General features: G+C 45.2%; 1 protein-coding gene across 4 annotated transcripts in view; it reads right to left on the reverse strand.

Annotated features, from left to right (window-relative positions):
- Positions 1-2,395: 2,395 nt before the first annotated feature.
- Positions 2,396-13,050, reverse strand: part of ENPP2 (ectonucleotide pyrophosphatase/phosphodiesterase 2) — a 129,379-nt gene continuing 118,724 nt past the window's right edge. For all 4 annotated transcript variants that reach the window (XM_068983867.1, XM_068983870.1, XM_068983869.1 and 1 more), the window contains 3 exons: positions 11,577-11,709; positions 9,988-10,144; positions 2,396-2,986 (listed from right to left, as the gene is read on the reverse strand). In XM_068983867.1, coding sequence (XP_068839968.1) covers positions 2,816-2,986; positions 9,988-10,144; positions 11,577-11,709 — 461 coding nt within the window. In that variant the 3' untranslated portion in view covers positions 2,396-2,815. The remainder of the gene's footprint in view (positions 2,987-9,987; positions 10,145-11,576; positions 11,710-13,050) is intronic.

The following is a 13,050-nucleotide window of genomic DNA, read 5'->3' on the forward strand; positions in this document are numbered from 1 at the left end:
CATCACCGACTCCCGGAGTTCACTCAGACTCACGTCCATCGAGTCGGTGATGCCATCCAGCCATCTCATCCTCTGTCATCCCCTTCTCCTCCTGCCCTAATCCCTCCCAGCATCAGTCTTTTCCAACGAGTCAGCTCTTCGCATGAGGTGGCCAAAGTACTGGAGTTTCAGCTTTAGCATCATTCCTTCCAAAGAACACCCAGGGCTGATCTCCTTCAGAATGGACTGGTTGGCTCTCCTTGCAGTCCAAGGGACTCTCAAGAGTTTTCTCCAACACCACAGTTCAAAAGCATCAATTCTTTGGCGCTCAGCCTTCTTCACAGTCCAACTCTCACATCCATACATGACCACTGGAAAAACCATAGCCTTGACTAGACGGACCTTTGTTGGCAACACTAAAGTGCAAGTTCTGTGAGGACCCATGTTTATCTTAGTTTCATCCTCAACAGCAAGTCTAGGTCCTGGCATGTAGTAGACGGTCAGTTAACCGTGACATGATACTACACAGTGAGTGATACACCAATTCATCTCTACCGCACTTCTGTTGCCAAACCAGATATGTTTTGCCTGATGGGTGGCAGGTTAAAATGCTGAGACACTGAGGTTTACAGCAGAGAAATGATTTATTTGAAAGGCAACAAAGTGAAGAGACATGTCGGATCCACCAGAAGGCAAGGAGACTGGGGTGTTTATGGGACAAAACCATGAAGAGGCAGGGTGCTCTGGGGTTGGGGAGCAGGAAGATCACCAGGAGAGGGGATGGAAGAAGGCGCAGTAGCCATCGTCCTCTGTGCAGGTGTCATTAAGCGACAGGCCTCGGCACATTGAAAACCGGGAGGCGCAGAGCACGACCTGCATGGGGAACTTCCGGCTCTGTGACGTCAGAAGGTCACTGAGCGTAGGCGTTCGCACATGCCCAGTTGGAGGGTTGGGGGTCCTATCCAGTCTTAACCAGCTCAGCGCAAATTAGACGCAGCTGACTCCAACTTCCTGGGAAACCACCCGGGCAAACATCTTATTGTTTAGGCTACATGCCGCTTGGAGGACATGCAAGTGTTTCGATGACCTTGATTTGTGAAGGCAGGTGAAATGGATTTGAGTAATAATTGCCTATGGTTTCACTCCCACCCTATTTACCCCACACTCCAAAGCCCAATTCCAGCCTTGCCCATCCCCACCTTCACCTCTTCCCTTTTCCATAAAGTCGTTCCTGAGCATATGAAGGGCCAGAGATGTGCGTGGCGCATAGTGGTTGGTGGGTAAACGCCGCTGCCATCAGCATTACCAGGGCACTTCTTCCAGGGCATCCCTGTAGCTGTGTTTCCCAAACGTCGGTTTTCCTCATGCCATGTTCATTTTTCCCATATCCCCACTGTCCACATGCCAGCCCTCCTGCTTCTGTTATGTACTTCTTAACACGACAACTTCCTTCTCAAGGAAACAAATGTTTTAAATATTTACTTCTTTGGCTGTCCCCGGTCTTAGCTGTGGCATGCAGGACCTTCGACCTTCGTTGGGGCATGTGGTATTTTACCTTTTAGTTTGGGCGTGTAGGATCTAGCGCCCTGACCAGGATCGAACGTAGGCCCTCCGCATTGGGAGCACGGAGTCTTAGCCAGTGGACCGCTAGGGACGTTCCCTTAAGCAAATTTATTTTTAAAGGAAAATTTAACTGCTATTGTTTTTTTTTTAGAGAAGATTGTTAACTGTTAGAAATGCGGCAGCACTGAGACGCAGCTTCGTCCATGTACAATCAGAAGGACAGAAAATCTCTAAATGACTTCCCCACCTTGTGCTCCATTATATTTTATGGCCACCATTGGCGCCATCAAAAATCACCCCATCCATCATTCAAACCCTTCTGTCATATTGGGTTATCCTAACACTGTTCACCTAGTGTTCATTATTGTCTACCTTGATTTGTTAAATATACTTTTATGCCTATATATCATCTCAGTGTCTTATTTATCTTCATATCCTTCCTGGTTCTTAGGTTGATACTTATACAGAATATAGGCTTAGTACACTTTCAGTTAAGTCCAATAAAAGCTTTGAAACAACTTGATCAAAGGAACCTGATCCTCCAACGTTCAAAATATTTTTTAAAGTAGATAGGTGAGAGAAGATATTCAGGAGTTCTGGTTCCCTTCTCCCTCTGTCCTTCTGATATCCCACAGATACGTATCAATACATCCTCTACCTCATTCAAGCCACATGGTGGACTATTAAGGACGTCCCTTTGTCTATGTAAACTATATCCAACTAGGAAGAGGGCCCAATACAAGAAATGTATCCTTTTCATGCATGAAATTCACTAGAAACAAACCCTCTAATTTCTATGAAACAAAGGCCGAATAAAACCAGGAAAAAAAAACTGAATGTGTGATTTATTATATTTAAGATTGGTCTATATTGGTCTATAAGGTTTAAATATGTCTGTCATAATTAACAATAAATGAATGCAACTTTACAAAATCAGTATTTTAATACAGTACGGGACTAAATGTGGCAACTGTGCTTTGGAAGATTGAGCTTTCCTCCATGCGAATATGGCCTACGCAGCACCATTTAGAAGCTTCCACTAAAAATGCCAGGGGCAGCAATTATCACAAGCTCTACTCAAAACACAGGACCACCTGAATCAAGCATTAGAGGAAAACAGTGGAGTCATTCAGGCGTGAGATGTCAGATTTGGTACAGGATTAAAATACTAGCTTTTTTTTTTTTTTAATGTCCTGGTTTCAAATTAATAAATACAGAAACAAGAGAAAAATATACACCAGTTGATAAGCCTGCAGCGCAGAGGACCGGAAGGCTAGATCTCGCTCTCATACGTCTGCAGGTACGTCTTTAGGGTCAGAATTTCCGGGTAGCTGCGGCTGGTCTTGCGGAAGAAGTCCAGGCTGGTGAGATGCTCGATGTCCCGCACCCGCGCTGTGTGCATCTTGAGAAGCTCTTCCACCCATTTCGACTCGTCCTCTGAGCTCTGCCACGGAAAGGAAAGACAATCAGAGTCAGAATTTTCCAAAGGCGTTTCTCCACCACTCTGTTTGGTCCAAGTCCACACACGACCTCTGCGAACTCCTGCACCCAAAGCCAGGGTGTTTTCTTCCTCCTTGGATTCTCCGCGGCTCCCACACCCCTGCCACAACGCACCACAAATACCGGCCCTCGGCTGTTGAACCATTTTCAGCGGCAGTTAGCTGGACCGAATAAAAGCGAGCTGTGGTGCAAGAGGACGTTTGATTCAGTGGGTCTTCAGAACAGAAATCAAGACCCGGAGAGCGCAAGGCCCTGGAGAAATCAGTTATTTGTCTCTCTCCCCCGAGGTCGAATTGAAGCGAGGAGCAGAGCGCAGGAGGACTGGAGCGCCTCGGCCTCCCCCGGGGGGTGCAGAGCTCGTGCGCAATGCACACGACGTGTGTGCACCCCTGAAGAATATGCTAGATTGATGACGTCACCTATTAGACTGCAACCGATTGAGACTGCAGTAAGTTTGACTCGACTCATATCAATTGAGCCGCTGAGCGAATACACCTGGCACTTTGGGGCCCAAGAGGCCGGGGTTGGAAATGCAGTACCGCTTCCTGCCTGGGAGACCTTGCTCAAGCTCTCTAAACTCTCGGCCTCCTTTTCTTCATTGGTACACAAAAAGAATAATGTTTACTACAGCGCCTAGGACAGCAAGAAGGACAGGAAGGAAGAAGGGGGTGAGAGTGAAAAAAACCGTTACAGGTGATCCCAGGATGGGAAGAAAGGAAATCTCTTTCTGTCATAACTGCTTGCGAAGAATCGCCTCATTGGCCCAGACTCAAGATGAAAGACATTTAAATGTCTCACACTAAATAATTTATTTCACATCTAAGGAGAAATGAAAAAAGTAATGCCGGGACCTCCCTGGTGGTCCAGTGGCTAAGACTCTGCACTCCCAGAGCAGGGGACTCAACGTTTGATCCCTGGTCAGGGAACCGGATCCCACATGCCACAGCTAAGACTTGGTGCAGCCAAATAAATCAATGATTAATTAGCAAAAAAAGAAAAAAGAAAGAAAAAATAATGCCCACAAAGCAGTCTTTACTTTAAAAAAATATTTTTCACTTCTGAGGGAAGTTGAGAGAATGAATGAGATCTGAGAACCTTGAGAATGTGGGGAAATGTCTACCTTCAGAGAAGAGATGGGGCAGGAGGATCTTTGCAAATAATCTCATTTCCAAATTGCAACAGCTGCCAAGAGTCCTTCTACAAGCTGAAGGATAGCTGCATGTCCCAGGACTGAGACAGCTCAGCCATGCCTTTGCCCGAGTCTTCCACCGCAGGCGGTCTCCGTGAGCTACACCGAAGCCCAAGAACCTGCACTGGGTTTTCTCGGAAAGCTCCAACCCACATGGGCCTGGACAGGGAGCTCTGGCAGCTCGTGCCAGTGCTAAATACGTCCAGGAGGGTGTTGGTTCAGGAAACTGATGCCTGGCCATCCCCGGCAAAAGGAAGAAACAGGAAGAAATTGCTTTGGAGGCTGGGGGAAATAAGGATTTTAACCCTCCACGCCCCACCCTCCTCACCCAGGCTGACCAAGATCTCTGCGATTCATAGGAAAGGACAGGCCTAAATATAACTCTGCCCACAACGGTACTGACCAGTCCTCAGTGTGACCATATAATTAACGAAGTAGGAGGTCTCCAAATGGGTCGGGACCCCCTCAGAGTAAGCAGAGTAAGCACGAAGAGATATTTTGGGAGAATTTTCATATTTGACTCATTCATTTGATTTTTCAATGGTCAGTAAGTTTAATGTTTCCTTTGTAAACGCAGTCTTTTGAATGTGTGGACACGGGGTGAAAAGGTTTTTCCTAATTTTAATAATGGCCAGCTGGGATTATAAGAATTTGGGGAAAAATCTGTCTTTTGCTATTTCTTTCCTAGGGAAGTGATTTGCGTGTTTCATCTGAGAGGCATTCTCCTCTGGTTCTCACAGGCTAAAATCCAGCCTCCAATTAGTCAAAATACTGGGCTACGCTACAGGAAAGAAAATGACTTCTGCCCCTTGCTAGCTGGCAACCCACTCAAGTATTTGCTGCAGGAGACTCTAGTATGAAACGCAAAACTAATAAAAGTCGAATAAAAGTTCAAGTGAACCAAGAGAGGAAAAGAAAAACTTTAAAAATAAATAACTTTACACATTAATGCAAATGAAAGCACAATCCAGGGACTTGCTCCGTGTTTGTTTTGTTTTTTGTTTTCGATACGGACATTTATTCTTCACCCGCCTTCCTTCCAAACGAGCTTGTGAATTCAAGTCCCAGCAGTTTTAAGGTGGACCTTAAAGCAAGGATGTAATTCAAAATGACATGCATACCCCCATGCTCACTGCAGCACTGTTTACCAAACCCAGCTCATGGAGACACCCTACATGCCGCTTAACAGAGGATGGAAAGAAAAGATGTGGTCTGTGTATACAATGGGACACAGCTCAGTCACAGAGAAGAATGAAACTGGGTTATTTGTAGAGACATGGATGGACCTAGCGTCTGTCATACAGAGTGAAGTCAGAAAGAGAAGAACAAATGTTGTCTATTAATGCATATATGTGGAATCTAGAAAAATGGTACAGATGAACCTATTTCCAGGGCAAGAATAGAGATGCAGACGTGGAGAACAGACGTGTGGACCCAGTCAGGGGCAAGAAGGGGAGGGTGGGACGAAGTGGCAGGTTGGGACTGACATATACGCTACCATGCGTAAAGCAGGTAGCTAGTGGGGACCTGCTATAAAGCCTAGGGAGCACAGCTCAGTGCTCTGGGATGACCTGGAAGGGTTGGATGGATGGGAGGGACGGTCCGAGAGGGAGGGGCTATAATACGTACAGTTGGTTAATTTCACTGTACAGCAGAAACTAACAGCATTGTAAAGCAATTATACTCCAATTTAACAAAGTAAAAGAAAGCAGAGACAGCTGTCTATGTGGCAGGGGGTTCTTCAGTAAGAAGCACGCTGGCCATGAGCACTGCAAGAAACACCTCTAAGCCCGGGCAGGGAGGAAGGCATGTAAAGACATCAGTTGCTGTCGTCAGACATAACGTTGGGAGGAATAAAAACTGCCTTCGAGCTGAGTTCACAACAATGTTTTCAAGCTCCTCCATCACCCACTTCCCCAAATGACAGGAAAATGTGAACACCTTCCCTCAGAACTTAGGTGTCTCCTACACGGCTTAAGTCCAAGATGTCTTTGTAGACTCTGCCTTGTCTTAAACATGTATGGCAATTTTGAATTTCACCCCATAAAATATGTGTTTACTTTTTTTGCAAAAATGTTATCTCCCCACAGCAAGATTTCAGTAAAACTGCAGTTCAGATCCAGAGGTGTTACACTCCCAGCCCCGGTACACCATTAGCTACTCCTGTGGGGTGTAGACCATCAGAATCGAGAAGGCCAAGCCAATCAGCTGGGAACAGCTCCTCTCTCACCTGACGCTCCCCGGCTCCTCCACCTCCCATCCAGTTATTTCTAAGGGTTACTGATTCTTGCAAAATACACTATTGCTGCCTTCCGCCTTCCTTTAGAAATCTCCAAGGCCACACCCCAGTTCAAGTTCCATCACCTCAATCTTGGGAATCCCGCCAAAGCCCTTTGAGGACCATGCTTCATCTCCTCCAATTCTGATTTATCTCCCAAAACAGAGGCCAAAACATTGCTCTCATGCCTAAACATTTTTTATGGTTACCTTTGTGGCTCAGCTGGTAAAGAATCAGTCTGCAATGCAGGAGACCTGGGCTGGGAAGAACCCCTGGAGAAGGGAAAGGCTGCCCACTCCAGTATTCTGGCCTGGAGAATTCCATGGACTACACGGTCCATGGGTCGCAAAGAGTCGGACACGACTGAGTGTCTTTCACTTCACTAATGTCGATGCAATAAGCAAAAAATGCTAAGGCTCCAAGCTTCCACTATAGAAATCTGATAGATTTGAAAGAGGATGGGCTTTTGAAAACAGAGGTCTTGAATCTAAAGTTCTGCTCTTCTACCGACTAGGTAGAAGGCAACCAGATAGCCATGCTACAGACTTTTCCTTTATGAGCCACAGGTTCCTCAAGACTCAATAAAGGGGAAGGGGAGGGGGTCATACGTACCAGCCTAATAGGGTAATAAGCTGATGAGAAATGACACAGGAGACCAGGCTGCACAGGACTGGACGGCTGACATGGACTCGACCAACGGTGACACCTGCTACCGTGGCTGCTAAGCCTATTTTTATTCTATTTTAATTATTATTATTTTTGGCCTCATGAAATGTGGGATCTTAGTTCCCCGACCAGGGAGGGAAACCAGGCCCCCTGCTTTGGAAACACAGAGTTTTAACCATTAGACCAGCAGGGAAGGCCTGATGACTTTTATTTCAAATTTGATTCTACGCAACCTTTAAAACCTTATCTCCCACTATGATCTTCATTTCCAATATTCTGGGCAAACTTACTTAGCTTTTTTTTAGCCATATTTCACATTTCTATCTTTTCCTGAATCCATTGTTTTTTGTTTCGGATAGGTCAATCTTCACCTATAATTGAAGCCCTAGCCTCAAAACTGCCTTGTCCATGAAGCTGAAAATCTGTCTTGAAAGCTATTCTTAAGTCTCTTTGCCTTTTAGTGAAGCAGAGTGCTTGTTTCATTTGCTCTCCCCTGGAAGGCTGCCTGGAGGAGTGACTGTGTTAAACACAGCCTGGTTTTTCCCAGGTTACCTTACATAAATAATTAAGGAATTTAAGCACTGCTTGTTGACTGCTTTTCTTCTGGAGATTTTAGCTCTGATCCTTCTATTCTATAAACAAAAGCATAGAGACTATTCTAAAATCAACCTTAAAGCACAAGGTTTCCATCGAATTAAAGAGACCTGGAGTGGTCACGTGATTTGCCCCCAAGCGCAGCATTCGACCAGGGCCAGGCGCACACAGCATGGCTCCTGCCTGCCTTCCTGGGCCTTTTTCATCCTGCCGCCCTGCTTTCACATTGGAATAAGTGAATCGAGTCATCTGTCTTATTTAAGAATGGGGCGACCTGTTACACCTGCCCTTACAACTTACACATCCGAGTCTGATGTTTGAGCATATATTCCTGTGTGTTTGTGTCTATATTTAAAATGGAAAACCAACAAATTCCTACCGTGTAGCACAGGGAACTCTGCTCAGTGTTACGTGGCAATCTAGACGGTAGGGGAATTGGGGGAAAAAATATATATATATATCCCCAAATGAATCCTTTTGCCGTCACCTGAAACTTTCACAACATTTGTTAATTAGCTATTGTTGTTGTTATTTTAGTCACTAAGTTGGGTCTCTCTGCAACCCCATGCACTGTAACCTACCAGGATCTCCTGTCCATGGGATTCTCCAGGCAAGAATACTGGAGTGGGTTGCCATTTCCTTCTCCAGAGTGATTGGCTATACTCCAATATATAAAAAAAAATTTTTTTTAGTTTTTATTAATGAAAATTTCAAACAGCCACAAAAGTAGAGTGAAGGATATAATGAGCTCCTGGCCGTTCTTTCCTCATTTCAATAACTACCAAAGTTGTGCTACTTTTCACTGTTTTCAAAATATATTTGTCTTTTGCAAAACTGAAGGCATTTGAGCACTTTTATCGTTTGTTAAGAGCAAACACTGAAATAGAACTTTATTAAATGCACAATACCCTTACATTGAAAATTAAAACACCATTAGAACACAGAGTTCCCAAGTGTTAGGCAGTTTCGTTGGGTCCTTTCCAAAGACTCAACTTGTATACCCATTTGTATAGTCCAAATGTTTTATAATAAGTGTGTTCTAGTTCAACGGTGGGGATATAATTTAAGACACAAAGATGAATTCTGTCAGCAAATCCCAAAGGAGACTGCTCTTTTATAACTACATTTTTTTAATTTTCAAAATTAAAATATCAACATCACTAGCAACACCACATCTACTGTGTAAAGTTCAAATTTCCTTTGCTTGCTTTATTTGTTCTTGAACTATATCCCATTCAGGGAGTGTGGTCAGAGTGCACGTGTGCTCAGTTGCTTCAGCCGTGTCTGACCCTTTGCAACCCTGTGGACTATAGCCCTCCAGGCTCCTCCGGCCATGGGATTCTCCCGGCAGGAATACTGGAGTGGGTTGCCATACCCTTCTCCAGGGGATCTTCCTGACCCAGGGACCAAACGTCTCTTATGTCTCCTGCGTTGGCAGGCAGGTTCTTTACCACTAGCACCACGTGGGAAGCCCTATAGTCAGGGTACAAATGCATAACTTATTTGAATTCTTTTCTCTGTGCAGTTATGTTATAAACTTGATGCGCAGTCATTTGCCTCGTTTTATTTAATATGTATACATACAGCTGATTCACTTCATTGTGTAGTGGAAACGAACACGACAATGTAAAGCACCTATATCCCAATTACAAGATAATAACAGAAGAAGGTGGGATGATTCGAGAGAACAGCACTGAAACATATACATTACCAAACCTAAAGCAGGTCGCCAGAGGGAGTGTGATGTGTGACGCAGGGCACCTGAAGCCGGGGCTCGGTGACCGCCCGGAGGGGGGGAGGGGGCACCTGTGTGCTTAGGGCCGGCTCACACGGACGCACGGAAGAAACATCACAACACTGGGAAGCAATGATCCTCCAACTAAAACAAGTTCCCCTGATGCCTTACAAATAGGGTGAAACTGTGCCCCTCATCTCAGCACGGCTCATCCCTGTTGTCTGTAGTTGATATTTCATAGCATCCTCCCTCCACTTCCAGAAATGTTCTAGTTTGGATAATAATGATAATAATAAGGACCTATGTACTTGCCGAGCAAAACCTAAATAAAGAAACAAAATTAAACAAGTACATTTTAAAAATAATAATAACAATATAAAGACTTTTAAAGCAACGAACAGGGAACCGGAAATACGCGTGAGATAAAGGACCGCGGGCGGAAGCGGAAGCGGAAGCCTCGAGGGCCGCCATGTCTGCACTCACGTTGCAGCTCTCGTCGTTGTCGGGCCTGTGGGGCAGGACGAAGGCGGACACGGAGAGCGGCCCGTCGCAGCGGTCGGCGGGCTGCGTGAAGTCCAGGCAGCTGGTGAGGATGCTGTAGTAGTGCGTGGGCACGGGGACGGAGCTGCCCTCCACGTACCTGGCACGGGGAGGCAAGGCGAGTTAGGGCTGAGGGAGGGCGCCTTGTGAGGTGTGCTCAGTGAGCGCTGCCCCAGCCACTGCAGGGAGATTCCCCTCCAGGGAGTCGCTGTCTCCCTCACAAGCGTTAACCCACGTCTCTGTCTTTGAATATCATGTTTTCAATGCCCCAGATCTCCTTTCTCAACCTGGCAGAGCAGAAAAGATACTCGAGACAAAGGAAAACCGCCTGAACCCAGACTCAGAGGCTGGACACAATGACAGGTCCGCGGAGTGGCAATGGAAGCCAGGGCGAGGCAGGGAGCCCCGCAGGAGGAGGGGCGGTGTGGAGTTTGGGCCGTGATGCTCCGCTGAAAGCTTCCGGGCTGGGAAGCACCATTGTGAGGCCCACATTTCAGGAGAATAACTCGCATAGATTTGCATCAAATGGGCCAGAGGCAGAAAACACAGGAGCTAGGAGAATAGCCCTTTCAAGCCACAGTGAGGGCCTGAACTTGGTACAGAGAACTCATTTACTAAAGAAACTTCTAAGGACTGAGTGCTAAGCGTAAATAATTTTTGCCAGTAGAGCACAGCATAGGAAGTGATCATTCCTTACTTAGTTTTCTTTTATCTTCATTTTAATCATTTTCAAAATACTGAAATTACGATTAAGCTGATAATACAATTTGAGCTTGAAACTGTAACAATAAGCATCAATAAATGTATGAGTAAGATAAAATTTCTCTTATGGATGACTGGAAAGGGAGTAAGAGCTATTTTATTACTTATCTATATTTAAAAAATTAACATTTTTGTCTGCTGCTGCTGCTGCTAAGTCGCTTCAGTCGTGTCCGACTCTGTGCGACCCCACAGATGGCAGCCCACTAGGCTCCTCTGTCTCACAATTAAACCCTGTCATATTTTGTGTTACTCTGTTTCATGCATGTATACAGTTAAGTGCTAATCTATTATGAATTCGTTGTATTTATATCTTCTTGCCTTCTCCACCAGACTGTAAGTTCCTCATGAATAGAGTATGCCCAATTCTTTTATATCCCTAATAGCACCAGAGAGGGACAGAAATGAGATTTGATCAAAGTTTATATGCAATTTCCTATTGAGATGTACTGACTCAGAAAACCTAAGGAATTTTAAAAGTCCCCCCCCAAATAAGGGAAACAAGGGAAAATTATTTCCATGAGTTATTAAAGAATAAATGAAAAAAGTTTAATCTTTTGATACATATTCTTTGATGGAGCTGAAAAGTGCATTTATTTACCACAAATTCCTGTTTCTTTCAACCCCCAATGCCATGTTTCATAAAAGGCCCGAAAGAACTGAAGAATTCACAAGGAGATTCAAAGAACAGGTTTAAGAGGCATCAGCTCTTCTCTGGTACATGAGTATTTGAAAAATATTTTTGAGTGAGATCTTGGAATTTAAAAGCTTACTGTTTGATTTTGTCTTGTGTGTCGTGTAAGCCATCGTAGTCATAGTCAAAAATTGGTCCACTTATCACATTAACTCCATTTCTTTCTGAAGCATATTTCTTCACCAGAACCCTTTGGAAATAATTCCAGATGCCTGTGCAAAGACAATATCAATTCTTTGTGAACAAAACTCCTTGCTTTGGCCGAATTCTCTATAGGATGTGTTAAACAAGACACGTATCACAAGTTAAGAGACAATAGAGCTGTTGTGATTCTTGAGAACAACCCATCGTAAAGCACTAGCTGTGTGTGTGTCATTTATGAGCCAGAAAAGACATGGAGACATTCATTGGTAGAGGAGTTTAACCTAGGTGAACAGTCAGGGAAGGCTTTGCAGAGGAAGTGGTTATTAGGCTGAGATCTGAAGGATAGGGGGGGTATTTTTGAGCAAAGAGGTGGAGATAGAACATTCCAGGAAGACAGAATAGCTGTGCAATGGAGGAAGTATAGTGTTTGTGAAAAATTGAAAAAAGGCCTTAATCTACTTTTTTTTCTTTCACAATGTCATAGACTAGTTCCCAAGTTTATGTCTCTAGCCCTAACCTTTCCATGCAGCTCCAGACATACTATCCAACCACCCATCTCACGGTGCATTTGAAGACCTCATAATCATATCTAACAAAAAATTATTCAAACAGAATTCTTAATTCTCCTTTTCACTCCTGTTCCATCTCTTGGCTTCTCCATCACAGTCAGTGGCACTCGCTCTCAGATGTTCAGGTCAAAATCCTAGGACTCACCCTGGACTTGTCTGCTCTCTTCATACACATGTGGCAAAGTCCTGTCAGTGAGACCTCCAAAGCACAGCCCTGTCTTCTAAAGCTGACCACTCCTCACCATTCTCACTGCATCCACACTGATCTAAGCTACCATCTTCTCTTGCAATGAGCTACCACAGAAGTCTACTTCCTGGGCCCCCTGGGAGAAACTCTTCCTTGTAGCTCAGGGGTCCCCAACCTCCAGATCTCATGCCCGATGATCTGATGTGGAGCTGATGTCATACCAGAAATAAAGCACCCAATACATGTAATGCACTTGAATCATCCCCAAACCATCCCCTTCCTATCCCGGAAAAACTCTTCCACAAAACTGGTCCCTGGTGCCAAAAAGGCTGGGGACCGCGGGCTGTATGCGGCCATTCTCTGGAGCAGCCAGACGGATCCTCTTACACCATGAATCGGAGAGTGACTCACGCTCCCCAGCACCCTTTTCTCACACTCCAGATGATTTCTCCCGTAATTAGAATAACCCCCAGCTCTCCACCGGGGCCCCTGCCTCCCTCCGTGGCTCTCCTTCCCATTCTTCCCCAGCCACAGGCTTTCTTCTGCCCCTGCTTGCTGAACGTGCTTCGGAGTAAGGCACATGCTCCTCCCTCTGTCTGGAAAACTTGCCCTTGGTTTGGGATCCCCGGGTGTCTCACTCTGCATTTCTCAGC

Source organism: Capricornis sumatraensis, chromosome 11 (assembly GCF_032405125.1).
Source record: "Capricornis sumatraensis isolate serow.1 chromosome 11, serow.2, whole genome shotgun sequence".
Taxonomy (NCBI): domain Eukaryota; kingdom Metazoa; phylum Chordata; class Mammalia; order Artiodactyla; family Bovidae; genus Capricornis; species Capricornis sumatraensis.